Raw genomic sequence first — 25,733 nt, 5'->3', positions numbered from 1 at the left:
AAGAGAGGCTTCAAGAATTACCTCATGTTGGCTGACAAGGTTTGTAATAAACAGTGAAGCTTAACACATCCTTGTCTCAGGACAGGCGACTCCAGCAGAGCCAGGGCTGTGCCTCTGTCCTGGAGGCAGCACGCTCCCTCGTTTGACGCCCCCCTGCTCAGGGTTGGAGTGGGTTTTGAGCCTTACCCACGCTCCGGACACCCGCTGTGCCTACGGCTGGGGCAGACCTGCGGCTCCCCACGGGGCTGTGTCTGCCACTGGGGGTGGGGGCAGGGCCTGCAGCTGCGTGGGCAGCAGCTGATTGCAGGGTGTGGTGTTATCTCTTCAAAACACCTTGGCAGGGCCGTAGGTCAGGCGGCCTGAGGATATCGTTGTTTTGTGGAGATCTCCACAGCGCATGTGGGGCACGAGCGGCTGGGGCCCCTACCACTTGTGTGACCAGTTTGCCTTGGCTCTGTGCCCATACTAACAACTTTTTGGCATTTTATGTGTCACGGGTGCCAGGGGAGCAGCTAGCCCATAGGAGTGACCTCAGGGGGACACCCCGAGGCATCCCCACTAACGGGGAAGGCTCGTTAGCTCACGTTCAGTTGTCTCTGTCTCTCCTGGGCAGCCCCCCCCCCCCTTCCTTGCTTTCAGTGCTGCTGGCACCCACTCCCCCTGGCCACTGCGCTGCAGCCTCTGAAAGGCTCCGTGCCCCTGAGGAGCCCCATGACAGCACCCACCCTGCCGGCAGTGGGGGCCAAGGTCTCTGGCCCCAGCGAGCCCCCACGCGGGGCACTGGTGGGGCTGAGCCCTCCGGCTCCCCACGCCCAGGGCTCCAGCACGATGGCGCGGTGGGCACTGGCCGCCTGTCCCCATGCGGAAGCTCTGAGCTCTGAGGTTTGAGTTTCGTTTCTGGAGAAATGAAAGTGGAAGCAAGCGTCTTGCTCCTCCCTCGCAAGCTCTGCCCTCACGCTCCAGCAGTGCAGTACATTTGTAAAAGCTGCTGTGCCGGCAGCAGGGTGTGAAGCACCAGGTTCGAGCAAACGCCGGTGGGATTCCTCAGGCTGGGACTGGGGTAGGAGTGCTTGCACCAAGCGCTGGTGGCAGTGCGGGGAACTGGGCGTCTTCATTACGACAGCATACCCTGCGCTGCTCTGTGGCTCAAGAGCTTGAAGGCAGCACAGACTCCAAGGATTCTTTGCTTCTGCCAGGTACGTGCTGTCGCTTGTAAGTAAGCTGTCTGCTTCCCCTGCAGACAGGCCCCTCGGGAGCAGGAACCCATCCCCAAACCCTCCCAGGGAAGCCCTCCTGGGCTTGCAGCTGAAGGTGGAGGAATGCCAAGGCGGCCTCCCCAGCGTGAAACTTGCTCAGCCTGGGGCTGCAGCAGCTCTGCTGATGGCTTGCTGTCGGGGAAGGTGCCCTCAGGTGTCTGCTCCGGCTGGGAGCAGCCCCGGGACCCCCAGCCACACACCGCATGGCGCTGCCCAAGCAAGCAGCCGGCACCGCGGCCGCTGCCCGGTGTCCCCAGGGGCACAGGTGCAGGAGCTGGCCAGCCTCAGGGGGGTGACCCAGCCTCCTGCCCTTCCAGCACAGCACCGTTCTGCGGGCTGTTTTCCTGGAGCCCTGCGGACCAAGACACAACCGCTGCAGTACCAGGCGACGTGTCCCCGATGGACTTTGTGCACCAAAACCAGGTGTGTGAGCACTGCCCCTTCTCCCCAGGAGGCCAGGAGAGGCGCTCTCCCGTGTAGTATCTTGGCCGGCAGGTACCGGTGTTGCCATCTTCAGATGCTAAGGGACATCCCAAGCCCGTGCAGTGCCTGGTGCGTGGCATTGCCTCTGGCGCACCCAAGCCTCTGCGGTGCTGGGCCTGGCTTCCCGTGCCATCGGGCACACCGAGGGGCTGGGCCCCCGCCTGTGTCCCGCAGTGCACACCAGTCCCTGGGGCAGGCAGCAAATATGCACGGTGCAGCCACCAGCCCGTGGCAAGCTCTGCTCCCGCGCCTGCCCGCAGCTCGGAGCCACACTGCTCGCCGTGCCACACCACCAAGCCTCCTCTTCCTCCACAGGGCCCTGGCCGTGCTGCAGTGCAGGACGCTCGGAGGTAAGGCTGAGCCTCGCCTCCCCTCTCCCCGCTCACCAGCAGCCACCCCCAGCCCGGCCATGCCCCAGGGGGACGAGCGCTCGCCCCGCAGCCTGGAGCACCCTGGCACTGCTGCCACTCGCTCCTCTGTACTTCAGCAGGATGCTGGCAGAGCAAGAGGAGCAGCGTAAAAGCCAGTTACAGAGGAGTGGGTATCTCTTCATCAAGCAGTTCCTTAAGCTGCTGACTCAGAAGAAGCTGGCTGAAGACATCAAAAAGCACTACATAGAAAAGGTCAGCGCTGCCACCCGTCCTCCCCACCCGTCCATGGCCAGCCGCCGCGATGCTGCAGGTCCCAGCTCCTCTGGCAGGAGCCCCAGGCCAGAGGCACTGCTGCTGGTTTGAGCAGGGAGCTGGTGCCCAGAGTGGAGAAGCTGCTTGGAGCACGGGCAGGCAGGGAGGGGCAGCAGGGGCTGGGGGGCTGGGGGCCGGGCAGGCTGGCACGGGGGCTCTGCAGCCGCGGTCCAGGCACAGCTCAGTGCCGGGGTCTCTGCTCGCCAACAGGTGCTGCACGCGGTGTTCTTCTTCGGAAAGGTGCACAAGAGGATGGTGAACCCCGTTGACTTCCTAGGGCCCAAGATTTGCCAGAGCCTGCAGGCGAAGTTCCCCAGGCCGTTCGAACAGTGCAGCACCCACCTCCCCAGCCTGACGCCCTACTCCATCCTGCTGCAGTTTGTGAGTATCCCCACACGTGCACGGCTCTGGAGGTGGCTCCCTTGGAGCTGGGCGTTCAGTCCCAGGGCTGGGACAGGACGGGTGGTGGGACAAACCCAGCACGGCCACGGGGAGGCCCAGGGAACGACCCTCCCAGGACGGGCAGGGCAAGGGCTCTGCCGCTGGGAGAGAAGCTCCTCCGGGCGGTGACATTTCCACCTGTTTGTGCAGCTGCTGCCCCAAACCCTGCACCCTGACCTCAGTTGGCCACTCACTGGCTTTGTTGGGCACTGCTTTGTCTATTTAGCGGCTGGGCCATTTCCCTCAAAACAGCAGCCTTACACACCTCCAGCAGCATTTAGCCTTCACGACAATCTCTTTTTCCAACGGTGCCAATCCTGCTCCAAAGGCAGGCTGCCACTAGGCAGCATTTCAACAGACAGACACACTTATGGCCAAAGCCAACCCAACCTCCTTACTGCTTCTCTAAATGTCCCCGTTTTGTTAAGCCAGAGCCCTTCTTGTAGAAGTTTCTCTCTCAGACTTTGCAGCCACCATGAGCTGCACTGACCAGCTGGTGCTGAACGGACTCAGGGGAACGGCCAATTTCTGAGTTTGTCTTTAAACCCCACGCTCATCCCCTTCTCTTGCAGAGTATTGTTTCCTGGGGAATAAAAGAGACAGGGAGGGGTCTGTACAAAGAGCTGTGTCTATTCCCAGGGCACTGAAGTAGCGGGCTGCAGCACCCAAGAGCAAATGGAGTCTTTCTTGCGTGACTTTAATGAAACTCTGCAAGAAGAATTGGAGCAAGAAGCCAACCTGAAGCTCAGTGAGTTTGTCTTCAGAGCTGCAGTTGTTTCTTTCAGCATCTACAGAGACCCCAAGGATGGAGCAGCCACCCCTCTCTTCTATGGAGCGTCCCTGTCCTGCAACGGGCAGCTGGAGAGGAAGATCATGATTGCCGTCCTGTGCATACAGACGTGGCACAAGGCGGTGGCGTTCGCGGTGCACCACGGGGAGCACGACCTGGCCATTGTGTTCCCTGATGGGGTACAGTCCCGGGCCTTCTACTACATGCACGGGGCCTTCGTGGAAAAGCAGCCCTGCGTGAAATGCACAAAGATGTTCAAGGTTGACTTCAGGCCACCCGCAGGCAGCACCATGGAAGATTCCCCATGGCTATACGGAAACTGTGCCGAGAACGAGAGCCTGAGCAAGCTGCTGCAGGGCGTCCCGGGGCTGCAGGAGAGGGTTGTCTCCACACACACTCCCCCCCAGCCAAACACCTACCAGGCCATTGAGCAAGAATTTGCAGACAACATAGAAAACAGTTTTAGAATTCACCTTGTCCAATTGCTTCAGGAAAAACAATTTTCTTCTTACCTTCCTCTGCAATTCTTTTGAGCCCAGGTGAGTGCTGGAGGCAGCCGCAGGCTGGTACCTGCTGCAGCTCACGAGACAACCCCAACTGCAGCCCCCTGGCAGCTCTGCCTGCCCCCACCCATGAGCACCCATGGGCCCCCACCTTTGCACAGGCTCCCCTGGGCCACCTTGCTGTGCTCTGGCTGGCGCAGGGCACGAGAGGCCACAGCAGTAGGAGTGCTGCCTGCATGCAGCCCTAGCCCAGTGGGGCTGGGCCCCACTGACCCAAACACTACGACTGCTCTTGCAGAAGGGACCGGCACTGCCCCAGCAGGAGGGCAGGAAAGCCTTCTCACCCTGCCTTTACGTTGCTTCCAAACCCAGGCTACGTGCTCACAGCAGCAGAGTCTGGACAGGACACAGAAGAGGCAAAAGCGCAGCCTCTGCGTGGCACGAGGCAGCCCAGCTCCATGTCTGCAAACTGCTCAGCGATGGGGTACCCGTTGGTTGCTTGCTAGATGCAGCAGCACAGGGCGCTGCTTTCAGTCTGTGGAAATGAAGATGTGTCATTTTAAATTATGCACCCGATGATTTGCAACAGAGACCATTCATTTGTGAAGTCTCCTCCTTTTGCCTCTGTGTAAATCCAGACTGTCGCGCTCTCAGGCACAGGAGCTGCATCCTCCTTGTGGCACAAGCAGCCAGCAGGGCCTGCGCACGCAGCACGCCCTCAGCCAGGCTTTGCTCACAGGGGCTCGAAGCCTGGAGCAGGCAGGAGGAAGGGGCAGCTTGCCCCGGTGTCCGAAAGGAGCACAGGCCTCGAGACAGCCCCGCGGCAGTGCTGCAGAGCTCCAGGCAGAGCTCAGAGCCAGACGTGGCTACGGACGGCTTGCTGCAGGAGCACAGCCTGAGACTCCTGCTCAGCCCCTCCCTGAGAGGCCGGGGCTTGCACCCAGCACAGGGAAGTCCGGACAAGGAGGTGGAAGTTTCCCAGTTTTACTGTAAAGTCCTAAAAAGCCGCCGCAGGCAAAGCCCTAGGGAGCTGCCCCCTGCCACCAGCCCCTGGCACTGCCCAGGGCAGGGCAGGTCAGCCGGGGTCCCTGAAGGTGTCCTTCAGCCACTGCAGGACGTCGGCCAGCCCGGTGCCGTCGCGCGCGCTGGCCTCCAGCACCGTGACGGGCTGCGTAGCGCAGGAGACGATGTCTTGCATGCGGAACAGCGACTTCATCTCCACCAGCGACATGTAGCAGGGCAGGTCACTGCGGACAGAGGGCTCCGTGTCAGCCACCGCCCTGCGGTCCTGCCCCCCCAGCACCCCGCACGGCCGGCCCGGGGGGTGCACAGCCCCGCTGCCACCCCGCGGAGCCGGCGGCCTCCCGGGGCATCGCCCTCCGGGGGTGCCCCGGGAGCTCCGCGCCCCCCTCGCCCCCGTTTACATCTTGTTGAAGAGCACCAGCACGGGCACGGCGGCGAGCTGCGGGGCGGACAGCAGGGCCAGCAGCTGCACGCAGGACGAGGACACCTGCGTGGGGTTGGCGGCGTCGACCACGAACTGCGGAGGGAAGGGAGGGGGCGGCTCCGTGGGGGCGTCCCGGGGCCGGGGGAGGGGGGGGGGGGGCCGGGAGCCCCGGGCACCCCCATACCCCCGGGCCGGGTCTCACCATCACGGCGCCGCAGTCCCCGTAGTAGCTGGGCCAGATGGGGCCCATGCAGCCGCCCAGCTCCCGCACCGTCACCCGCGGCGGCAGCGGCAGCTCCGTCAGGTTGGTGCCCACCTGCGGGGCCGGGACAAGGCGGGGTCGGGCCGGGGCCGGGACCGGGGCCGGGACCGGGACCGGACCCGAACGGAGCCGGGACCCCGCTTGTCCCGCCCCGACCTACCGTGGGCAGCGTGGCCGGGGGCTCGCCCAGCTCCTTGGCGCCGTCCCGGGCGCTCAGCTGTGCGGCGCGTTAAGGACGGGCACGGACGGGCGGGGAGGGCGCGCCGCCGCCGCCGCACCGGGACCCCCGGAGCCCCCCGGTACCCCCGGAGCCCCCCCGGTGCCCCCCGCCCCGCGCGGATATGGCGGAGCCGCTTCCCCAGCAGGCTCTTGCCGACGCCCGCGGCGCCCAGCAGGAGGCAGCCGCCCCCGCGCCGCCCCCCCGCCGCCATGGCCGCCCCGCCCGCCCCGCCGGAAGCGGCGCCGCCCGCCCCGCCGGAAGGCGGAAGAAGCGGAAGGCGGAAGCGGAAGCGGTCGCGGGCTGGCGGCGGGGCGGGCCGGGCCGGGCCGGCGGCGGGGGACGCGATGGGGCGCGGCGGAGGCACCTTCGAGCGGCTCCTGGGTAGGGGCCGGGCCGGGCCGCCACCCGCGGGGCTCGGCCCCGGTGACCGCGGCCGGTGGCGGCGGGGAGGGGCGTGGCGGGGGCCGGGCAGAGCCCGGGGCTGTCGGGGCGGCCGCCACCGCCTCGCTGTCCGGCTCGGGCCGGGCTGACGGCGCCGCGCTCCCTTGCAGACAAGGCGACGAGCCAGCTGCTGCTGGAGACCGACTGGGAATCCATCCTGCAGATCTGCGACATGATCCGCCAGGGCGACACGCAGTGAGTGCCCGCCGGGGGGCCCGAGGGGCGCTGCGAGGCGGCCGCCCCCTGCCCTGCGCCCTCCTCCCGGCCTCGGCTGCGGGCTGGGCCTGGCCCGAAGGCTGTGGGGAAACACGAGCCTGAGCGTGTTGGTTCCTCCTCGTCCCAGTTTGCGCTGGGGGAGCTGGGTTGGGTGTACTGGGAGCTGACCGCACCTTTTGTTAGTGGGGGTCGGGGGGTTGTCAGAGGCAGGGGGAGCATCCTTGCAGACTTGTCCTCGCCCAGGACCGTGTGCTCTCTTTCTCCATCCAGAGCAAAATACGCAGTCAACGCTATCAAGAAGAAAGTCAACGACAAGAATCCCCACGTGGCGCTCTATGCGCTAGAGGTAACTTCAGCCTGAACCCCCAGCCCTGTGGGGGCCCGTTCCACAGGCCAGAACCTCCCATCCTTCCCAAGCCTGCCCGCTGGGCTGCAGCCCGCGCAGCGTTCCCTCTGCCCTGCCCAGCAGCATCAGGGCGTGACTTGGAGTCGCCTCCTGGCTCTAGCGCAGAGGCATCGTGACTGAGTGACAGGCTGTGATGTTTTGTTCTTGAATTCAACCTCAGAGCTAGAAACGGGCCAAGCCAGAGCTTGTGTGGGGGTCTGTTTGCTTGCCTCTGTGTTTAAATAGTAGAGGTCCAAAGGCCACCATGAAGCTGAAGTATAGCTTATGCTTTAGCCTTGTGGTGTGCGTTTCTCTGGCTTAACTGACACTTCTTTACTTTAATCATTATTTAAATAGTGCCCCCTTCTTAGCTTACCTGCTGCAATAACCTGTAACAGGTGCTGAAACACCGCTCTTCTGTTTAGTCTCTGTAGGCCACAGAGAAGGAAGAAAGTGGCAGGCTAATGCTGTCCTTTGCCCTCGCAGGTCATGGAGTCTGTAGTTAAAAACTGTGGCCAAACAGTCCATGATGAAGTAGCTAATAAACAGACTATGGAGGAGCTGAAGGAAATACTTAAGGTAAACTTAACTTGCTTTACTTTGGTTTTTGAATGAGGTTGTAAGGCAACGAAAGGAGGAAATGTACATGTTCTCTGTTTCATTCCCTGTGTATAAGGAACAGAGACTTGGAAATGTCTCTCAGAGAAGAGCAACCTGTATTGTTTAATATGAAGAGGTGAGTGTAGAGAGCTGAAGAGTGCCTGCTGGGGAGAGAAGATGTCATGAGAGCAAAGATAATGTTTGGCTATACCATGAAGTGGGGAAGGAATATGCTGTAAAGGCATAGACAATCTCACGATAGGTGATCATGGGTGTGGTGCTTTGCTTGGCCAGAGACTGAAAACAAACCAACAAACAAAAAACAAACAAACAACTGTCAGAGTTTCACCAAGGATCTGAGCAGGGGTAGGTGAATACCATTCCTGTAGTCCAGTGTAGGACACCAAGAAGGTGAGTAGCAAGGTGAAACCGACAGAAGTTTCCTCTTTACTATGACAATTTCACTGGCCTGTGGAACTGGCCTGAGGAGCTTTTCAGGTTGTGGACCTGTATCACTTGTCAGTTTGGTACCACGTGCTGCCTGCAGGAGCTCCTTATGCCCCAGGACTTGAGACTTCCACAAGGGAAGGGTAAATGAGAACTCATGTCTTTGGTTTCCAGTCCTGAGAACAGTAATTCACAGACAAGAGGTTGTTACAGTAATGCTGTTACTTCCTTGTAGTCCCTATCTTCTGCCACAAATAGACAAGTTGATGACCCAAATATCTGTGGAGTGAGCTGTGCTGCTCCTGCCACCTCACGCCCTGTAGCCGGGTGTCTCCTGCGTGAACTTCCTGTTAGGGCTGACTCAGTCCTCATACGGCCTCTCCTGATGAAATGGGAATGCTGCAGCAGTATGAAGGCCGGGTGCTGTAGCACAGCTGCTCTGAGCACTGAGGGGATCAGATACGATCAGATCAAAGATTCTGGGACTCTCTCCAGTCCTTGTCTGCCTCAGCAGTTTCATAACTGTCGCAGACCCGTTGTCATCCTACACTCGGAAATTTGCTGCCTGTGAATGCCTCGTGCTGTTTAAAATGGTGTTAGCTCTGATGAGGCTCAGGGCTGTGCCATTTGCGGAATGTGGGGTTTTGCCAAATCTCCTGGAAGTTTGGAGCTCCAGGAATTGTCACTAGGTCACACTGTGCTGAGCTCTCGGATGAAACGGGAGCTTGACGATCTCTGCTTCCTGGGGGACTTCTGGAGCAACCAGTCATGTGAGGCGGCGATGACTCGGTCAGCTGATGGCAGCGCTGCTCCTGGGGCTGGGATAGGAACGGGCTTGCCAAGTTTCCTCTGGCTTCCTGAGCTGTGATACAGCCGTCCCTTGCCTCCAAAGGGCAGGCTTCCCAGCTGTCCTGATTGCATCATGTCTCGAGGTAGTTCTGGGTATTCCTGCACAGGAGTCTCTGAGCTGGAGCTGCTGGCAGCTGGGCACCAGCAGCCTCAGCCACCTTCCAGCTGTGTCTGTGGTGCCCTGTCAGAACTGGGGTGAGACAATGGTGCTGTCCCGGGCAGCTCTCACCCTTGCAGTTTGTGGAGTGCGGGATGAGCAGCTCTTGTGAGGAGGTAAACAAGAATGTTGGCAGGCCAGTACTCGTGCCTGCCCTGGGGAGTAACCATGTGAGTCTCCGTGGATGTGTCCCAAAAGCACTGTGCCTGCACACCTTTCCAAGTTATTGTGCTGCTCTGAGGACAGCCTCCTGTTCATGGTGGCGCAGGGAAGCGGGAAGCTGAAGGAGGATGTAGTCCTTGCTGTAGATTGTCCTGCTTGCAGTTTTCTGACAGCTTTTACCTTGCACGAGTATTCTGAAGTCTCTCTCCCTATGAATGGTATTTCTGGCTCCTGTCTGAGGGATTTGTAACATCCCTTGGGCTTCAGGGTCTTTTTCTCAGGCTTTTTTTTTTTTTTTTTTTCCCTGCAGAGGCAAGTGGAAGCGAGTGTGCGCAGTAAGATCCTGAACCTTATCCAGGCCTGGGCTCATGCCTTCCGCAACGAGCCTAAGTACAAGGTGGTGCAGGACACCTATCAAATAATGAAGGTCGAAGGTGAGGGAACTGGGGGCGAAGGTGGCTGCCAAGTGGCTGTGCTCTGGAGGAGCCTTGCTGGAGGAAAAAATGGGTTTGGGGTCCCTGCTAGGTATTAGTGAGGTCTGGATTTACAATGCTCAGCTTTTTCTCAGCATATTTTTGAGCAGTTCTTCTCAGCTCTGTTTGAGCAGTAGGCACCACAGGCAATGCCACCTGGCCTCCTGCAGCAGGAAGATTGCTGCTGCTCTTATCAGAACGTAACGGTCAGGGTAGAAATGCTGAGCTGTGTTTGGCGTGTACGGCTGGGACCTGCAGCACTAGGCTGAGTCCTGGCACCACAGCGTCCCGGTGCAGAAGCCTTTCACAGGGGAATGCTGTCCCTTCTCCCACAGGCCATGTGTTCCCGGAGTTCAAAGAGAGCGATGCCATGTTCGCTGCGGAAAGGGTGAGTGAGCGCTGCTGGCGGGGAGGGAGCTGGTGCTGTGGGACAGGCCTTGCCATTGTATCCCTCGGGCTACTAAACCTTCAGTTCTTGCTTTTCCTCCATTTCACTCGCGTTAGAGACCTTGCTGTGTGCATTGCTTGCTCCCTGCTGTCACACGGGCAGTTCTGGGTTGGTGTGTAGCGGCTTAGCCTAAAATTACCAGAGGGAGGGGAGAATTGGCCAGGACAGGACATTAGTCTCAACCTGCTAAGCACCCCCCAGAGTGGCCCTACTTGGTGGCCTTCCAGCAGCATGGTAATCTGAACATAGCAGGGTGCTGCTGCAGAAATTGCTGTGCAGATGTGGTCACAGAAACTCTTGCTGACTGGGAAAGCATCACAGTCAAGTAAGGTGAGAGGTGATCACTTGCGAGGACAAATATTTCCTGTTGGGCTGCAAATGCTTCCTGCCTCCCCCATTCGTGTCTGGGTTAGCCGTAGGAGCTCCTGAAAGGTTCTGTGACAACACCATCCGTGAGGCCTCGCTCCTTGCCTTACACGAGTTTCCTTAACCCCGCCAGGCTCCAGACTGGGTAGATGCTGAGGAGTGTCACCGATGTCGAGTGCAGTTCGGAGTTGTGACACGGAAGGTGGGTGCTGCTCCTGCCCTTCTGGGTTCCCCGGTCCTGTGTGGAGGTGCGTCTGGGTGACTGCCCCCAGCCACTGCCAGGGACGTGCCGGGACCGTTTGAGGGATATCATCTAACGGTGAAGCAGCATCTTGCTGCCACACTGATGTCTCCCATTCTTTGCAGCATCATTGCAGGGCCTGTGGGCAGATCTTCTGTGGCAAATGCTCCTCCAAGTATTCCACCATCCCCAAGTTTGGGATTGAGAAGGAAGTGAGAGTCTGTGAGCCCTGTTACGAGCATCTCAACAAGTCAGTACCCTTTGCGGCATGTTTCCGGGACTGTGAGGGGAGAAACTTGGCGTGGAGCCACCTCTCTGGCAATTAGCATAAGGGTTTCCCAGTTGTGTAGGCTGGCTAGGTTCTGTTCCTTCCTGGGAGTGGGCTTTACAGCTGTAGTGTTGTGCAGAGCTGGGGCTCCAGTGCTGGGGAAAGAGCACTCGGTCTGTGCTGACACCTCTTTCTGACTGCAGGAAAGCTGAGGGTAAAGCTGCTGCAACCTCCGAACTGCCCCCCGAGTACCTGACCAGCCCCCTCTCTCAGCAGTCCCAGGTGAGTGGCTGCCCTCTGGGTGACTTAGTGATGCTGGCCTGCTCCTTCATCCCTTTAGTGACTGCCGCCTCATCTTTCTGCTTGCAGCTGCCCCCGAAGCGTGATGAGACAGCTCTGCAAGAGGAAGAAGAGCTCCAGCTAGCCATTGCTTTGTCTCAGTCAGAGGCTGAGGAGAAGGAGAGGATGGTTTGTACACTGCTGGGCATCTGGGACTGCTTTTTTGCCACACAGCTTGTTGCTGGCTGGTTGATTCAGAGGAGTCTGGACGGTCCCCGAGTTGACTTCTTTTCTCTCTTGCAGAGGCAGAAGACATCCTACTCCATGTACCCAAAAGCTGAGCCCACACCCGTCACATCGTCAGCTCCGCCGGCGGGCACGCTCTACTCCCCACCTGTGGTACGTTCACGGGCTGCTGAGCACAAAGTGGCCGGGCACAGGCCAGTTCCCCAGCCCAGCTCTGCCCTGCTCGGGTCAGATTGGATCCCTGTTCTGGGAAAACCTTTGCCCCTTTCAGTGTTTTTTGTCCAGAAGCTCTGTGCTCAGCAGGCACTTAGGTGCTGGCATGAGGCTCGGGTTGCTGCCTGCAGCAACTGCAGTCTGTGCCTGGAGGAAGGAAGGTGGCTGCCCCCCTCTCAGTGCTGGTGCTCAGCGCTGGTGGCTGTGCCAGGGCCAGGTCTGGACAAGATAGCTGCGTGGGAGCTGCAGTTTTCTTGTTTCTCTAAATGGGATTCCCTCTTTTTCCTCACAGAATTCCTCTGCTCCCCTGGCTGAGGACATTGACCCTGAGGTAAGGACGCAGGGCTGGTGAGCGCTGTGGCACAGGGTTGCTCCCAGCGTGGCTGTGGTGCTCATTTTCCCTCTCTTCCTGGCAGCTGGCTCGGTACCTGAACCGCAACTACTGGGAGAAGAAACAAGAGGAGGTTCGCAAGAGCCCGACCCCGTCGGCACCTCTGTCCCTCACGGAGCCAGCCACACAGCCGGGGGAAGCCCACCCCACCCCGCTCGGCGTCGTCGAGGTAAGAGGCGGTCTGGGTCTGTCCTGCAGCCCGCAGGGCTGAGCAGCACCCGGCCTGTCTGCGTGCCCAGGCACAGCTCTGCGGGGCTGCTGCTGGCCCTCGGCTCGGGATGTCCTTGACCGGCCGCCCTGTCCCTCCAGCAGCAGTACCAGAACGGCGAGTCGGAGGAGAACCACGAGCAGTTCCTGAAGGCTCTGCAGAACGCGGTCACCACGTTTGTCAACCGCATGAAGAGCAACCACATGCGAGGCCGCAGCATCACCAACGACTCTGCCGTGCTGTCCCTCTTCCAGTCCATCAACAACATGCACCCCCAGCTGCTGGAGCTGCTCAACCAGCTGGATGAGCGCAGGCGTACGTGGCAGTGGTGCTGCTGGGGGTCCTGGGGAGGGGCGGGCGGCTGCCAGGGCGTCCCCCAGAGCCGGTGCTTGGCATTCCCTTGGCGCAGCCTGCCCGGAGAGAAGCCAGAGCAGTGTGCAGGGACAGTCTGAGTGCTCTAGAGGGTCCCTGAGGCTGCCTTTCCCCCCGCAGTGTACTACGAAGGCCTGCAGGACAAGCTGGCCCAGATCCGGGACGCGCGTGGGGCTCTGAACGCGCTGCGGGAGGAGCACCGGGAGAAGCTGCGGCGCGCAGCAGAGGAGGCAGAGCGCCAGCGCCAGATCCAGCTGGCCCAGAAGCTGGAGATCATGAGGCAGAAGAAGCAGGTGAGGCAGGAGCACTTCCAGGGATCCGGGGCCTTGCCAGCCTGCAGGCCTGCCTGCGCTCCTGCTGGCACCGTAGGCTAGCCCAGGTTTGGCACGGAGAGCTGCGCTGGCCGGAGGGGATGCTGCCGCATCCTGGCTCCTGGCTATCGCGGCGTTGTTGCCACAGGAATACCTGGAGATGCAGCGTCAGCTGGCCATCCAGCGCCTGCAGGAGCAGGAGAAGGAGAGGCAGCTGCGCCTGGAGCAGCAGAAGCAGACCATCCAGATGAGAGCCCAGATGCCAGCCTTCTCCCTGCCTTATGCCCAGGTAAGGCTGCTGGGTCACAGACCTGAGGCTGCGTCCCCCGGGACCTGGCAGAAACGCTTGCTTTTCTTCCCTCACCAGCTCCAGGCCATGCCAGCAGCCAGCGGGGTGATCTACCAGCCCTCTGGGCCCACGAGCTTCCCCGGCACCTTCAGCCCAGCAGGCTCTGTGGAGGGCTCTCCCATGCACACCGTGTACATGAACCAGGCAGCGCAGGGGGGCACAGGGGCGTACACAGCGATGCCCGTCACGGGGACAGGTTCGTGAGCGAGCTGGATCCCGCGTGGGTAGAGGCCGAATGCAAGGCAGCTGCTTCAGTCTCTGCTCTCTCTGCTGCAGATCCCAACATGGTGAATGCCTACATGTACCAGGCGGGGGCCGGCAGTGGGCAGGCGGCTCAGCAGGGCCAGGCGGTGCCCACCACAACCCCAGCGTACTCGTCCTACCAACCCACCCCAACGCAGGGCTACCAGGCAAGTGAAGGCAGCAGAGCAACTTGTGGCCAGCTGGGGCAGGGCTGGGGAGTTGTGTGGGGCTGGTGCAGGTGATCTGACTCTGGGGGCGAGTTCTCAAGTGGGAAGGGGAAGCTGTTTGGTCCCACACCTGGAACTGCTGCTTCCCCTCTGGGAAAAGGCACGGAGCAGAGCCAGTTCTGGACTCCCCACTGTGCAGAGGGGCAGTATGCCCTGCTTCCAGGGGAGAGCCCTCCTGGTCCCGGAGCTCCTGGGTGGTTTGAGGTGAGCTAAAGCTGCCTGGGCCACCTCTCACCAGCAGCCTTTCCTCCCCAGAACGCAGCATCGCAGTCACAGAGCATCCCTGCCATCTCGCAGGCCCCGCAGTCCGGCGCGATGGGCTACATGGGCAGCCAGTCCGTCTCCATGGGCTACCAGCCCTACGGCATGCAGGTCAGCACCCACGGGCTGCAGCCAGCGGAGCCTCCCTGGGCCTGCGCTGCTGGGGGCAGGGACGGGGCAGGCCTGGAGCAGGGAGCAGCAGGCTCGGGGGTGGACAAGGCTCAGGGGGCTGCCTGCCTCGGGCCTTCTCCCCGCTGCGAGGCCGGGAGCCGCCCCGACCTCCCCCCTTCCCCTCCCCTCCCGCAGGGCCTGATGTCGGCGCTGCCGGGCCAGGACGCGGCGCTGAGCAGCCTGCCCCCGCAGCAGCCCTACCTGCCGGGGCAGCAGCCCCTCTACCAGCAGGTGAGTGCCGCGGGCCGAGGGGCGCGGGGGGGCGGGGGGGGGGCCTCGGGGCCGCCCTGACGGCGCCGCCTCCTCTCCGCAGGTGCCGCCCGCCGGAGCCGCTCCCCAGCAGCAGCCGCAGCCGGCGGCGGCCCCGGGCCAGCAGCCCCCGGGCAGCGGCGAGGCGCAGCTCATCTCCTTCGACTGACGGCGCCGCGGGGCCGCCCCGTCCCTTAACGACAACACTACCGACACTACCGACAGCCCCGCTCCGCGCCGCTCCCCCCCGCCCGGCCCCGCTCCTGCCCCCGCCGCCCCCGCACCGGCTCCGTGCGGGCCGGGGGCGGCCCCGGTCCCGCTGCACCCCCCCCGGGGCAGGCGAGCGGCGCTGCCCGGCGCCGGGCTCCCCCCTCCCCCCTCCTCATCCCCCTCCTGCCCCCCCGGTTCCCGCGCTCGGTCCCCGCCGGAGGCGACGGAGCCGCAACGGTGACAATAAAGTGTGCGGAACGAACGGGGCTGCGCTGCGCCGCGGGGGGGACCGCCGGGAGGGGGCGCGCACCGGGCCGGAACCAGCGAGAGCTGGAGGACCGCGCGGGTAGAGCGCCGCCCGCGCCCCGCCAGCGAGGAGAGGCGGCGCGGCCTAGAGCGGCCGGCACGGCGCGGGGGCCGCCGGGAGCGCGGGAGGGCGCCGCCGTGTCCTCTGGGCCGCCATGCTGCCCGCCGCCCGCCGGGCGCTGCCGCTGCTGCCCCTGTCCCTGCCGCCGCCGCCGCCCGCCTGGCGCTGGGGCGCCGCCAGGCCGCTGGGCACGGGCCGCGCGCGGCGCTCCGAGGCGCTGGCCGGGGCGCCGCTGGACACGGCCGCCAAGCGGTACTCGCCCAAGGTGCAGCAGCTCGTGAGGGACATCGCGGGGCTCACGCTGCTCGAGGTGGCCGACCTCAACGCGCTGCTCAAGGTGGGTGGCGCGGGGCGGGACGGATCGGGTCGGATCGGATCGGATCGGATCGGTCCCGGCTCGGTCCCGGCTCGGTTCCGGCCCGGCCGGGCCCGCGGCGCCGCTGTGCCCGGTGACGCCGCCGCTGTTCCCGCAGGAGACGCTGAAGATCTCGGACGTGGGGGTGATGCCCGTGGGGGCGGCCGCCGCCCTCGTGCCGCCCCCGGCAGCGCCGCAGGTACGGGCCCGGCACGGGGCCTGGGGTCCCGGGGCGGGTGTGGGGGGGTGAGGGTTGGTGGAAGGCGGGCCCGGGGCCGGGCGCCCTCACCGAGCTGCGGCTGCTTCCAGGAGGAGGAGGAGGAGGTCCCGCGCAAGAAGGAGAAGATGGTGTTCTCCGTGCGGCTGACGGAGCTGAAGGCCGCTGACAAGGTGAAGCTGATCAAGGAGGTGAAGAACTTCGTGCCGGGAGTGAACCTCGTGCAGGTGAGGAGGGCGCTGCCCACCCGCAATGCCCCTGCAGCCCTGGGCCCGCTCCCAGGCACGGACAGGTTCCAGAGCACATCGCAGGCCGCTGGCCTCACTTCTCTGCTCAAAAGGGACCCTGGATTCCACTGTCCTCAGAGGAGCAATCTGCCTGGGGGCTGTGTGCACACCTCAGAGCAAAGAGGGCGAGACAGAGCAGGAACCTCTTGCACCTGTCTGCGTGGTATTTCTCATAAGAGCCCGTTCCTTCACAGCTCTGCTGAGTGGTGAAGGGCCAAGCCCCTAGCAGAAGTGAGATGAGAAAGGAGAGTCAGAACAAAGAGCTCTAACGTGCTTCTGTTTTGTACTGAACCTTGCTTCCGTATCTTGGGGATGGTGGCAGCACTTTCTGTTTACCCAGTTCCAAGGAAGTGATTGCTAAGCATTGTAAAAATCTACTTTGATGTGCAACCCAGAACATCAGGGTTTGCAGAACATCCTCCAAAATATTTTTAATGCTGTATCGTAAAAGAAATGATTCAATAACAGGAACTCGGGTTGCAGTGGTGGTAGTTTCATTGGCTCACTGGGACCCTTAGCTGACTGTCAGCTTGGTTAGTCTGACAGTTGTTTATCTGTTATCCGTCCCAAGCAAATATTAAAATGCCAAAGCCCTGTAACAGGTACAGCCAGTAGATAACTAAAAACCATTTGCAGAACTAATGCTCAGTCAGAACGGCATAGCACGTGGGACCTGTAAAGCAGTCTGGTTACAGTTCTAACGCAGCTACACGGTTGGCAGATGCAGGTTATTGCTGGTAAACTCTGTGATTCACCCAACATGATATTTTGTTTGAAAACACACACAAGAACTGCTGCTGAGGGTAGTTCTGCCTGCGGGAGTTGTATTCAAAGCATAGCTGACAAATCGTCACTGTAAGCGAGGAGTTGTCATCCAGGTGAGGTGCTTTTACGTGAGGTTTGAGGTGTTTTAAAATGATCTTCTCTTTGGGCTGTGAGATTGTTAATGATTTGGAAGAAGGTATTGCCAGTAAAGCCCTTGGACGTCGCGTGCTGATAAGAGATTTTGATTGACTCCAGTCAGTCAGTCCTGTAGAAACGACCGCTCAGTGTGACAGGCGTGTAGTCAGAGCGAGCTGGACCCACCTGTCTGCACCTCTGAAAGCTTGTCCAAAGCCTCTCCAACGCACACTTAGCTCACTCCTTTGCCTCTGGAATTCTCATCTGCTCAGACGGGTTGAAGATGTCTGATGAAGATGTCCTGTCCCTCCTAGTGGCTGTTACTGCGTGGGTCCAGCTAGGGCCCTGCTGTTCCTTCCTACAGATGCGAAAAGCTGCTTTCCTTGGACTGAGGCTGCTTTAGAACAAAAGTTGAAGTGTTAGGGAGCAAGGATCTTACATGAATAACTGCAATTGTGTTGCGTGTCCTCGTTGCAGCAAGGCAGAGCAGGCTCTCTTCCAGATCCTGCCCTGGGCTCCTGTGAGTGCAGGCACACCCACGCGGCAGAGCTTTGCCTGCGCAGTTCTACGCCTTCTCAACTCTTGCAAACAAAAAAATGTTTTCTGCCACTGTCAACGAGCACCCAACGTGAACTAAGCCAATGAAACCTCCTTTCTGTCAGCAGTGGTCACTCCGTTAGTTTCCAGAACTGCAGTTCTGCATTCCCGCAGTGCCGTGGGGGGAGCTGACAGCGGCTCCTCACTGTGGAACCCCCCAGGGTTTGTTGCTGCTGCTTGGTGTGAGAGCAGCGGCACACAGACTGCAGCAGGCATTTTTCCTCCCGCACCCTCTTGCCTTTTTTCACTGCATTTTAAAAATAAAAATAAATAAATAATAATAATAATAATAAAAACACTATTCTAGGGAGTCCCTTTAAACCAGTTACAGAACTTTTTGGATTGTCTTAATTACTGTGGTACTTCATGGTAGTTTTGTCTATAAGTCCTGAAAATACCAAATCGTGCTGTCAAGCACAGTCTGTACCGTGACTCTACGCAGTACAGCAGATTCTCTGACTTCCCTAGCACAGCTGTGTACAAAACTTGAGAGAGCCTCTCCTTCCCGCTGGCAGAAATATGTAAACCAAAACATTCTCACTGAAAAAGCCCGGGTCAGTGGCTGCGTTAGCTCATGACGTGGTGGCTCTGCGTGCGCCCCAGGCGCCTTCGCAGGCCAGGCTGCACATGGGGGAACACAGCACACGTCATGCACCCGGCACACGGGACTTTGTGGGCAACTGCATGCAGAAAAAGGCCGTACATGGCTGTGGTCTTCCAGCAGGATGTGCTGCGTAGTTCACGTAGAGGTCTGGGTTCCAGAGCATTAGGCGAGTTTCTCTGGTCGGCTTACACAGAGGTCAGGCTCATGGCTTTAAATCTGTTAATCTGGTTAGCGAAAGCTCGTTTGCAAGTCTCATACTTTGCCCCCTCACAGGCAAAGAAGCTGGTGGAGTCCCTGCCGCAGGAGATCAAGGCGAACGCGTCCAAGGAGGAAGCAGAGAAGATCAAAGCGGCGCTGGAGGCAGCAGGAGGGACTGTGGTTCTGGAGTAGAGGGCCCCGTCTGACCGCGGGGGGACTGGGCTACCGGCAGCATCGCCGCTGCCTGCCGGGCACCGCTCGCTGACCGAGCCGGGGTCCCGGGCGTTTCTGGGCGAGACGTCCCCCGGCTGCGTGGGGGGAATGCTCGCGCAGCGGGGTTCAGCGCAAGGATGGGGTACGGTTTGGCGGGGCCGCTGCCGTGTTCCAGCAGCACCACGAACTTTACAGTCATAAATGTCCAGTGGGAAAAAGCCTGTGGAAGCAGTCATCTGTGGGACACCAGCCTGCCCCTGGGCTCTGCGGGTGGTAGCGGGGCTGCTGCAGAGGGGCTGCTGCAGAGGGGCTGCCCGGGTGCGCACTGCTCCCCCCGCAGCACGCCGCGGTGGCTGCCCCTCGCTGCAGCCTGCCCGCCCCTCGCCCACCTCCGCCCCCCGCGCTGCGGGCCCGGCGCCTGCAGCCGCGTGGGAGCGGCGCCGAGCCCCGGTTAATGGCGAGCGGGTGAGCGGCGGCCCCGGTGAGCGCCCCCCCGGCGGGCACCGCGCGGCCGCAGCCGGGCCCTGCCCCCCCCCCCAACCCCCCCTCCAGCTCCGCGCGGGGCCTGGCGCGGGCGGCGGCGGCGCCGGTGTGGGCGGGCGCGGGGCGGGGCGCGCAGAGCGGCGCCGATGGCGGAGCGGCGGGTGTCCCGCTGGTACTTCGGGGGGCTGGCGTCCTGCGGCGCTGCCTGCTGCACCCACCCGCTCGACCTGCTCAAGGTGGGCACGGGGCGGGGGGCGCGGGGGAGGCTACCGGGGGGGCTCGGGAACGGCCGCCGGGGGCCGCGGAACGGCTGCCCCCGGGGGAACGGCTGCCGGGGGGACCCGGAACGGCCGCCGGGGGATGCGGCTGCGGGGTCCCCTGGGCCCGGGGTCGCTGCAGGGGGGCGCGGGGCCGGGACGGGAGCGGGCCCGGTGGGGTTGGGCTGCCCCGGGGCCCGCCGGGCTGCGCGACCGCCGGCCGCGGCGTCCCCCCGGTGCCGGGTGCAGCCGGGACCCGGACCCGTGCCGGGGCTGCCCGCTGCCGGGACCCGCGCGGGGTCGGGGCGGACGCCCCCCCCTCGGTCCCCCGGTGCCCCCGCAGGCCTGGCTCCGGGGTGCCCGGAGGGGCTGGGGCCGGGTCCCCCTGGCGCTCCCCCCGGGGCTCCCCCGTGGCCGATGCCGGCAGCAGCCCGGGCCGGCACCGGCTGCCCCGGGGTGTTCACAACTGGGTGCTGGGCACGGAGCCGCCTTTGGACCAGGACTCTGGCCGTGGGGCTGGTGCCAGGTATGGAGGAGACCTCTGAGCCTGGCGGGCAGGGGGCCAAGGGCACCGCTCCGTGCCTGCGGACCTTGGCCCCTCGGCGGCCCCACCCAGCCCGGCCGGAGGTCGCTCGCACCCCTCTGGGGTCCTCGGAGCTGGCCCCGTGCGGTGCTGACCGTGGGGCTCCCACCAGACCCTGCTGCCCCGGGCTGCCCGCAGCCCTCACCCAGCTGTGACACCGCCAGCTCTGGTCCCTGAGATCCCAAACCCACTGACTCGAAGGCAGGGCCCCTTCCCTGCACGTGCAGGAGATGGAGGCCACGCTCCCGCTGTGTGTCCCACGCCCCGGTGGCAGCGGGGTGTCTGTAACAGGAGCCAGGCCCGGTCCCCGCCGGGGGCCCTGTGTTTGCTTTAATTTGGTCTCCTGGGGCCTCTGACCCGCGTGCAGTCTGTGCAGCATGGAGCTGGGGGGTGCGCTCGGGACGTGCTCCGGCAGAGGCCAGCGCAGCTCCTGCGCACGAGGGCTCTGCTGCAGCCGGCCCCGGGGCAGCCCCGCTCCCCCCCCGCTGCTGGGAAGCGCCGGGGCGCCCGGGCTGCAGCCGGCGGTGGCAGGGAGCAGCCCAGACCCAGAGCAGCACCGCGGGGCCGTCTTCTGCCTGTGCCGCTCCTGAGGCCGGCAGGAGGAGGAAGCTATTTCTGGAGGCCTGCGTGGCGAGCGTGGAGGGCAGCAGGAGGTCATGAATTTAGCAGTCCTGTCTGGTTCCCTCCGACCAAACCTGCGCCGGTTGCTCGCTTGCTCACGTGCTCCTGGGTCCTCCCCCCTGCTGGTGCAGTCCAGGACTTTTCTTGGACGGCTGGGCACCACGACTTTGTCTTAGGACACATTCTTGAGGCCACCCAAGCTGGGCGGCCACGTGGGAGGCAGGGGCTGCCGGCAGGTGCCTCACACTCCGCCTTCTCCGGCGTCTCCATCCCCCTGCTTCTGGGCTGGGCCAGGAAAGGTTCCAAGCACTGCGTGGGCATGCGGAGCCTGGAGCTAGTGCTGTTCATAGGGAAACTCCTCGTGGGTGCTGAGGAGTTCCCCTGGCCAGCACCGAGAGCTGCCCTGCCCGCTGCGCCAGGCGGCCCAGGGGGGCTCCCTCCCCTTTCTGCCCAGCCCATGGGGCCGGGCTGTGGCGGTGCGGGGCTGGTGCTGACCCTGCCAGGCTCTCCCCCAGGTCCACCTGCAGACGCAGCAGGAGGTGAAGATGCGCATGATGGGGATGGCGATGCGCGTGGTCCGCACCGACGGCTTCCTGGCTCTGTACAATGGGCTCAGCGCCTCGCTGTGCCGCCAGGTGAGTGCCGCCGTGCCCCGGGGCTGGCACGGCACGGCACAGCACAGCACGGCGCTGCCTTCCCAGCCTCACCAGCACCCCTGGGCTGCCCTGAGTGCGGTGCTGGGGCAGGCAGGCACCCAGCAGGACGTGGCAGCTCGTTCTCTCCTGCAGATGACGTACTCCTTGACCCGCTTCGCCATCTATGAGACTGCGAGGGACCGCTTGGGCCAGGGCAGCCAGGGGCCTCCCCCCTTCTACCAAAAAGTGCTCCTGGGTGCAGTGGGAGGTGAGCGAGGAAGAGGGACCCTCGGCCCTGGCTCCCTCCGGCTGAAGGAGCCCCGACCCCAGCTCTCCTCTGGCCGCAGGTTTCACCGGTGGCTTTGTGGGGACCCCAGCGGACATGGTGAACGTCAGGTCAGTTCTGGTGGCACCTCCGGCACTGCTGGGGAGGGCCGTTTGCTGCCGGCTTGCAGCTGGGGCGCTGGGCTGCTGCCCGTGTGCCTGGCTTCTCTCCTGCCCCAGCCCCCCCCGTGGTCCCTGGCCCGGTCCCGGTGGGGATCTGTGTGTCTGGCAGGCCAAACGCGGCTCCTGCCCTTCAGCAGGGCCCTGGAGGTGCAGGCCTGGGGCAGGTTTCTCGTCCCTTGGGACAGAGACACTGTGGGACCTCTGCTGGGCCTCCCCCCGCAGCCCTGAGCGGGGGCCTGCCCCCCTCCCCGGTATCCCCCCCCCGCAGCCCCCCATGCTCTGCCTTGCAGGATGCAGAACGACGTCAAGCAGCCGGCCCACCTGCGGCGAAAGTGAGTGGGGTGCGGGCCCTGGGGTCCGGGGGATGTGGGGGGGCTGCGGGGAGGCAGCGCTGCACCAGCAGCGGTCGGGAGCTGTGGGAGCCAGCGGGTGGGGGGGAGCTTTGGGAGTCCCCGACCCTGACACCTTCCCCTCTCGCCCCTTGCAGCTATTCCCATGCCCTGGATGGCATGTACCGCGTCCTCCGGGAAGGTGAGGCTGTGCCAGCCGGGGGGGAGCCCGCCCGGGGCCTCCTCCATCAGCAGGAGCAGCCACGGGCACATCGCTCTGTGGGCACTCGCTCAGCGTGGGGAGGGAGAGGGGCAGAGGGTGGCCACGGGGCCGGCGAGCCGAGGCTGTGCAGGGCCAGCATCCCCCCGACATCTGGTGCGGGCAGGGAGGACGCGGCTGCCTGCCGGGAGCTGCTGGTACAAAGCACGGAGCTGGAGCAGGTCGGGGGGATGAATGGCAGGGGGGAGAAGGCGCTGTGCTGAAGGAGGCTCCTTGCCTGGGGGTCCGGGGTATTCGCTGTTGCGACACACAACAGCACGTAACACGTGAGGGGTTTAGGGGACGGATCAGCGGGGAAGGAGGCTCCTTGGGGGAAGGGAGCGTGAGTAATGTGCCAGGACTGTGCTGATCGCTGTCTGTCCACAGAGGGCTTGAAGAAACTGTTCTCAGGAGCTACGATGGCATCCAGTCGAGGGGCCCTAGTCACTGTTGGGCAGGTAGGACGGTTCTGCTGGGCAGCAGTGCCTGGGGAGGGACGGGGCAGACCCTGGCATGGGAAGGAGGGGCTGTGTCACTAACACGCTATGTCTTTGCAGCTTTCCTGTTATGACCAAGCCAAGCAGCTGGTTCTCACGACTGGGTTGCTGTCAGACAACATCTTCACTCACTTTCTGGCCAGCTTCATTGCTGTGAGCAGGGCTGGGTGGAGGGGAGGCAGGGCTGGGACTGGGTTTGCCCGCAGCTGGGCTCAGGACCCCGGGCACGGCTGCCAGAGCTGCGTTTCAGGACTCTGGTGAATTTGGGCTCGGTGCTGAGGCTCCTGTGCAGCTCCCAGCGTGGACTTGGACCCAGGCTAGGCTGCAGGCCTGGCCCTCTCCCCGGTGACACGGGCCACGCCAGCAGCCAGCGGCCGGGTCTGCTCTGCCAGCTGGAGCTGGTGACCCCCCCCGCCTCTCCGCAGGGCGGATGCGCCACATTCCTGTGCCAGCCCCTGGACGTGCTCAAGACGCGCCTCATGAACTCCCAGGGCGAGTACCGGGTGAGTGCGCGGCCTGCCCGGCCCCTCAGCGCAGCCTCTGCTGCCGGGCACCTCGTCACCTCCCCTCTCTCTCCAGGGTGTCACCCACTGTGCCATGGAGACTGCCAAGCTCGGGCCCCTTGCCTTCTACAAGGTACCTCCCCGGGGCGCGTGGGTCGGCCTGTGGGGAGGCTGGGAGCGGAGTTAGCGCTCGGTGGTTCTGGAGCCAGAGCTTTCCAGGGCTCTGCCGCCTGCAGCCAGACTGCTTCCTGCGCCGGGCCCTGTCCTGGCCCCGGAGCGCTGTGAGCCGTGGCCTCCTTTGGGTTCGCTGCCTGGGTCCGGGTTCTGCAGCAGCTCTGCTGTTGCTCTTGTTCGGGTCCCAAACAGGAATGCGGGTCCTGGCAGCAATGCTCCGGCACTTGCTGACCATTGCAGACGCTGGTCGGTTCTTGGGCCCGAGGTGCAGGGCTGGGTGCAGTCACCCGTGTGCTCATCTCGCTCCTGGGAGGGCCCCTGAAGTGGGGTTTCAGACCCGAGGTTTCTTCCAGCTGTGGGCAGTCAGGCACCCCCCGTTACAGCCTGTCTGCTCATCTTCCCCAGGCAGCATCCATTCCCCTTCTGAACCGGGGGCTGTGGGATCTGACCCTGGCTTCTACCGAGATTCTGCCTTCGTAGTGGTGATGCCAGCACTGATGTGTTTGGGGGCAGAGGGGCTCATGCATGCTGCTGACACCTGCGTGCACAGCGATGGCTGCGGTGCCTCCCTTGCTGCTCTGGCAGCCTCTTGCCTGCCACCAAGGCCCCATCTGCTTGGGGCTCGTGCTGCATGCCCAGCCAGCCTCCCCCGTGCTTGCAAGTTCGTGCTGCTGCCCGTGGGTTGGGCTGCTGGGCACCCTTGGCCCCGACAGGGAAGCCAGAGGCCAGGAACGTGCTGACTCTTCTCTCACTGTCCCGTTCCAGGGCTTCGTTCCTGCTGCCATTCGGCTCATTCCTCACACCGTCCTCACCTTTGTCTTCCTGGAACAGCTGCGCAAATACTTTGGGATCAAAGTGGTCACCTGAGGGAGGGCTGGACCCTGCCTCGCCCTGGGGGTGAGCGTGCAGGTCACCACCGAGATCCCAGAACCCTTCCCCACGGTCCGGGGCCAGGGCTGTTCCCGCTCCCCTCATCCCCACTCCCGTGCCTTGCCAGGGCCTGTGGCCAGCCAGTCCCAGGCTGCCCTTCCCTCACTCCCCCCCGTTCTCAGCACCTCCGTTACCTCCGGGCTGTCCTTAGGCCCCATCCCCTCTGCACTCTGCTTTTTTTCTTCTTCTTCATCCTCCCCTGCCCCGCTGGCCTCCAGGTCTGTCCCTGCCTCCCCCCAGCGCTGGCTGGAGAGGCGGGCTCAGCAGGGGGCCCTCAGCTCTGTCCCCACGGCCTCGTCCCGGGGCGGACGGGGAGCAGCCCCCTGCCTCTGCCTGGCCACAGCCTGAAGGGGCAGGGGCTGGAGGGGCCCTTCTGCTTGTGACAGCGCCGCAGCCAGGGCCTGTGCAGGGCCAGGGCTCATTGCTCCCTGCCTCTCCTGCAAGCAGCAAGGGGGGGAATGCAGGTTCAGCCCAAGGCACCGTCCCCTCTTCGGTGCCTCTGCCCCCCTCCTGCTCCCCTCACGCAGGCCGGCCTCTGCCTCCTCTCTCTGCTGCTCCACTCCCCAGCCTCCCCCCACCCCCTGCGTCCGCTCAGCCAAAATTCGCCAGCGCCCGACGGCTGCTGGGTTCTTCAGGGATTGTGCCTTATACCAATGATGACAGCGGGGGTGCGGGGGGTGTGGGGCAGCCGCTCGGCTGTGCTGCCCTGCTGGGGCGCTGCCGGTGACCACCCCGCTGCCAGCACCGGGCGCTGTGTGCCCGTGGACCCCGCGGCCTCGGGACAGCACCCGGCATCCGTCCAGCGCCCCCGCAGCCTCACCACCCCCCCTGTCCCTCACTGCGCCGGGGCAGACCCAGCCCCGCACACCTCCCGCGCACCCTCCCTGCCTGGCGGCCACCTCGGCCCTGCTCGGGGGGCTGCGGGCACCAGCCCTCTGCTGTGTACAGCCCTGCGCAGGGCGGCTCTGAGGGATCAAAGAACTGGAATATCTGTGACCTTAACGTATGACAAATAAACAGCGGAACAAACATGGTGACCGGCATCCTGCTTGGGGGGGAGGAGGTGTGCCCCCTCCTGCAGCAGGAGGGCTCGGGGCGGTGGGAGCGCAGCGCTCGTGTCCCCGCTGCACCGAGCGGGGTCTCACCGGCTCCGTGCCCCCAGCCCCGCACAGGGGGGGCCGCGGGCTGGGCCCGGCCGTGCTGGGAGGGGGGGGGGGGCTCCCGGGCCGAGCCGGCCTCTGCCTCTGCCCCTGCCTCTGCCTCTGCCTGCTCGCAGCCCCGGCTGCCGCTAATTGGGCTCAGCGGGCGGCGCGGAGCCGGCCCGGAGCCAGCCCGGGACGGCGGCGAAGTGAAAGCTCAGAAGTGAAAGCTCGTCACCTTAACGAAGCCTAACGATGCGGCTGGCGCCG

General features: G+C 63.5%; 5 protein-coding genes across 9 annotated transcripts; 4 read left to right on the top strand and 1 right to left on the bottom strand.

Annotated features, from left to right (window-relative positions):
- Nucleotides 1–2: 2 nt before the first annotated feature.
- On the top strand, nt 3–4,977 carry LOC309885110 (uncharacterized protein). Of its 4 annotated transcripts, XM_082774705.1 has the most exons (6): nt 3–1,196; nt 1,574–1,679; nt 2,055–2,089; nt 2,227–2,362; nt 2,633–2,803; nt 3,503–4,977. In XM_082774705.1, exons 2-6 carry the CDS (start codon nt 1,656–1,658, stop codon nt 4,184–4,186), a joined length of 1,050 nt encoding a protein of 349 aa, XP_082630831.1. In that variant the 5' UTR covers nt 3–1,196; nt 1,574–1,655; the 3' UTR covers nt 4,187–4,977. The 4 variants fall into 4 exon arrangements, with proteins under 4 accessions (XP_082630831.1, XP_082630830.1, XP_082630829.1 ...); XM_082774704.1 differs by having other exon boundaries at nt 3–1,679; nt 2,230–2,362; XM_082774703.1 differs by having other exon boundaries at nt 3–1,679.
- Nucleotides 4,978–5,124: 147 nt separating this feature from the next.
- On the bottom strand, nt 5,125–6,311 carry ARL16 (ARF like GTPase 16). The gene is made up of 5 exons (XM_082774714.1): nt 6,210–6,311; nt 6,026–6,085; nt 5,806–5,919; nt 5,581–5,696; nt 5,125–5,403 (listed from the first exon to the last, which is right to left on the bottom strand). The coding sequence occupies exons 1-5, from the start codon at nt 6,294–6,296 to the stop codon at nt 5,232–5,234; spliced, it is 549 nt and encodes a 182-aa protein (XP_082630840.1). The 5' UTR covers nt 6,297–6,311; the 3' UTR covers nt 5,125–5,231.
- A 12-nt stretch (nt 6,312–6,323) lies between these two features.
- Nucleotides 6,324–15,094, top strand: HGS (hepatocyte growth factor-regulated tyrosine kinase substrate). Of its 2 annotated transcripts, XM_082774700.1 has the most exons (21): nt 6,324–6,466; nt 6,637–6,721; nt 7,013–7,088; nt 7,614–7,706; nt 9,653–9,776; nt 10,151–10,203; nt 10,763–10,831; nt 10,996–11,120; nt 11,342–11,420; nt 11,508–11,606; nt 11,721–11,816; nt 12,169–12,207; nt 12,293–12,436; nt 12,577–12,790; nt 12,968–13,140; nt 13,307–13,447; nt 13,526–13,703; nt 13,784–13,917; nt 14,233–14,349; nt 14,545–14,640; nt 14,723–15,090. In XM_082774700.1, exons 1-21 carry the CDS (start codon nt 6,430–6,432, stop codon nt 14,825–14,827), a joined length of 2,277 nt encoding a protein of 758 aa, XP_082630826.1. In that variant the 5' UTR covers nt 6,324–6,429; the 3' UTR covers nt 14,828–15,090. The 2 variants fall into 2 exon arrangements, with proteins under 2 accessions (XP_082630826.1, XP_082630825.1); XM_082774699.1 differs by having other exon boundaries at nt 11,342–11,606; nt 12,580–12,790; nt 14,723–15,094.
- Nucleotides 15,095–15,187: 93 nt separating this feature from the next.
- On the top strand, nt 15,188–18,841 carry MRPL12 (mitochondrial ribosomal protein L12). The gene is made up of 4 exons (XM_082774713.1): nt 15,188–15,572; nt 15,709–15,789; nt 15,900–16,034; nt 18,469–18,841. The coding sequence occupies exons 1-4, from the start codon at nt 15,330–15,332 to the stop codon at nt 18,583–18,585; spliced, it is 576 nt and encodes a 191-aa protein (XP_082630839.1). The 5' UTR covers nt 15,188–15,329; the 3' UTR covers nt 18,586–18,841.
- Nucleotides 18,842–19,169: 328 nt separating this feature from the next.
- SLC25A10 (solute carrier family 25 member 10) lies at nt 19,170–25,349 on the top strand. The gene is made up of 11 exons (XM_082774709.1): nt 19,170–19,325; nt 21,066–21,185; nt 21,339–21,453; nt 21,533–21,581; nt 21,923–21,964; nt 22,120–22,163; nt 22,608–22,678; nt 22,778–22,870; nt 23,143–23,220; nt 23,297–23,353; nt 24,160–25,349. The coding sequence occupies exons 1-11, from the start codon at nt 19,236–19,238 to the stop codon at nt 24,259–24,261; spliced, it is 861 nt and encodes a 286-aa protein (XP_082630835.1). The 5' UTR covers nt 19,170–19,235; the 3' UTR covers nt 24,262–25,349.
- Nucleotides 25,350–25,733: the final 384 nt, after the last annotated feature.

This window comes from Aythya marila (genome assembly GCF_965140915.1).
Source record: "Aythya marila genome assembly, chromosome: 18".
NCBI lineage: Eukaryota > Metazoa > Chordata > Aves > Anseriformes > Anatidae > Aythya > Aythya marila.
Note: the sequence above shows the minus strand (reverse complement) of the source record. Positions and strands in the feature narration are given on the sequence as shown.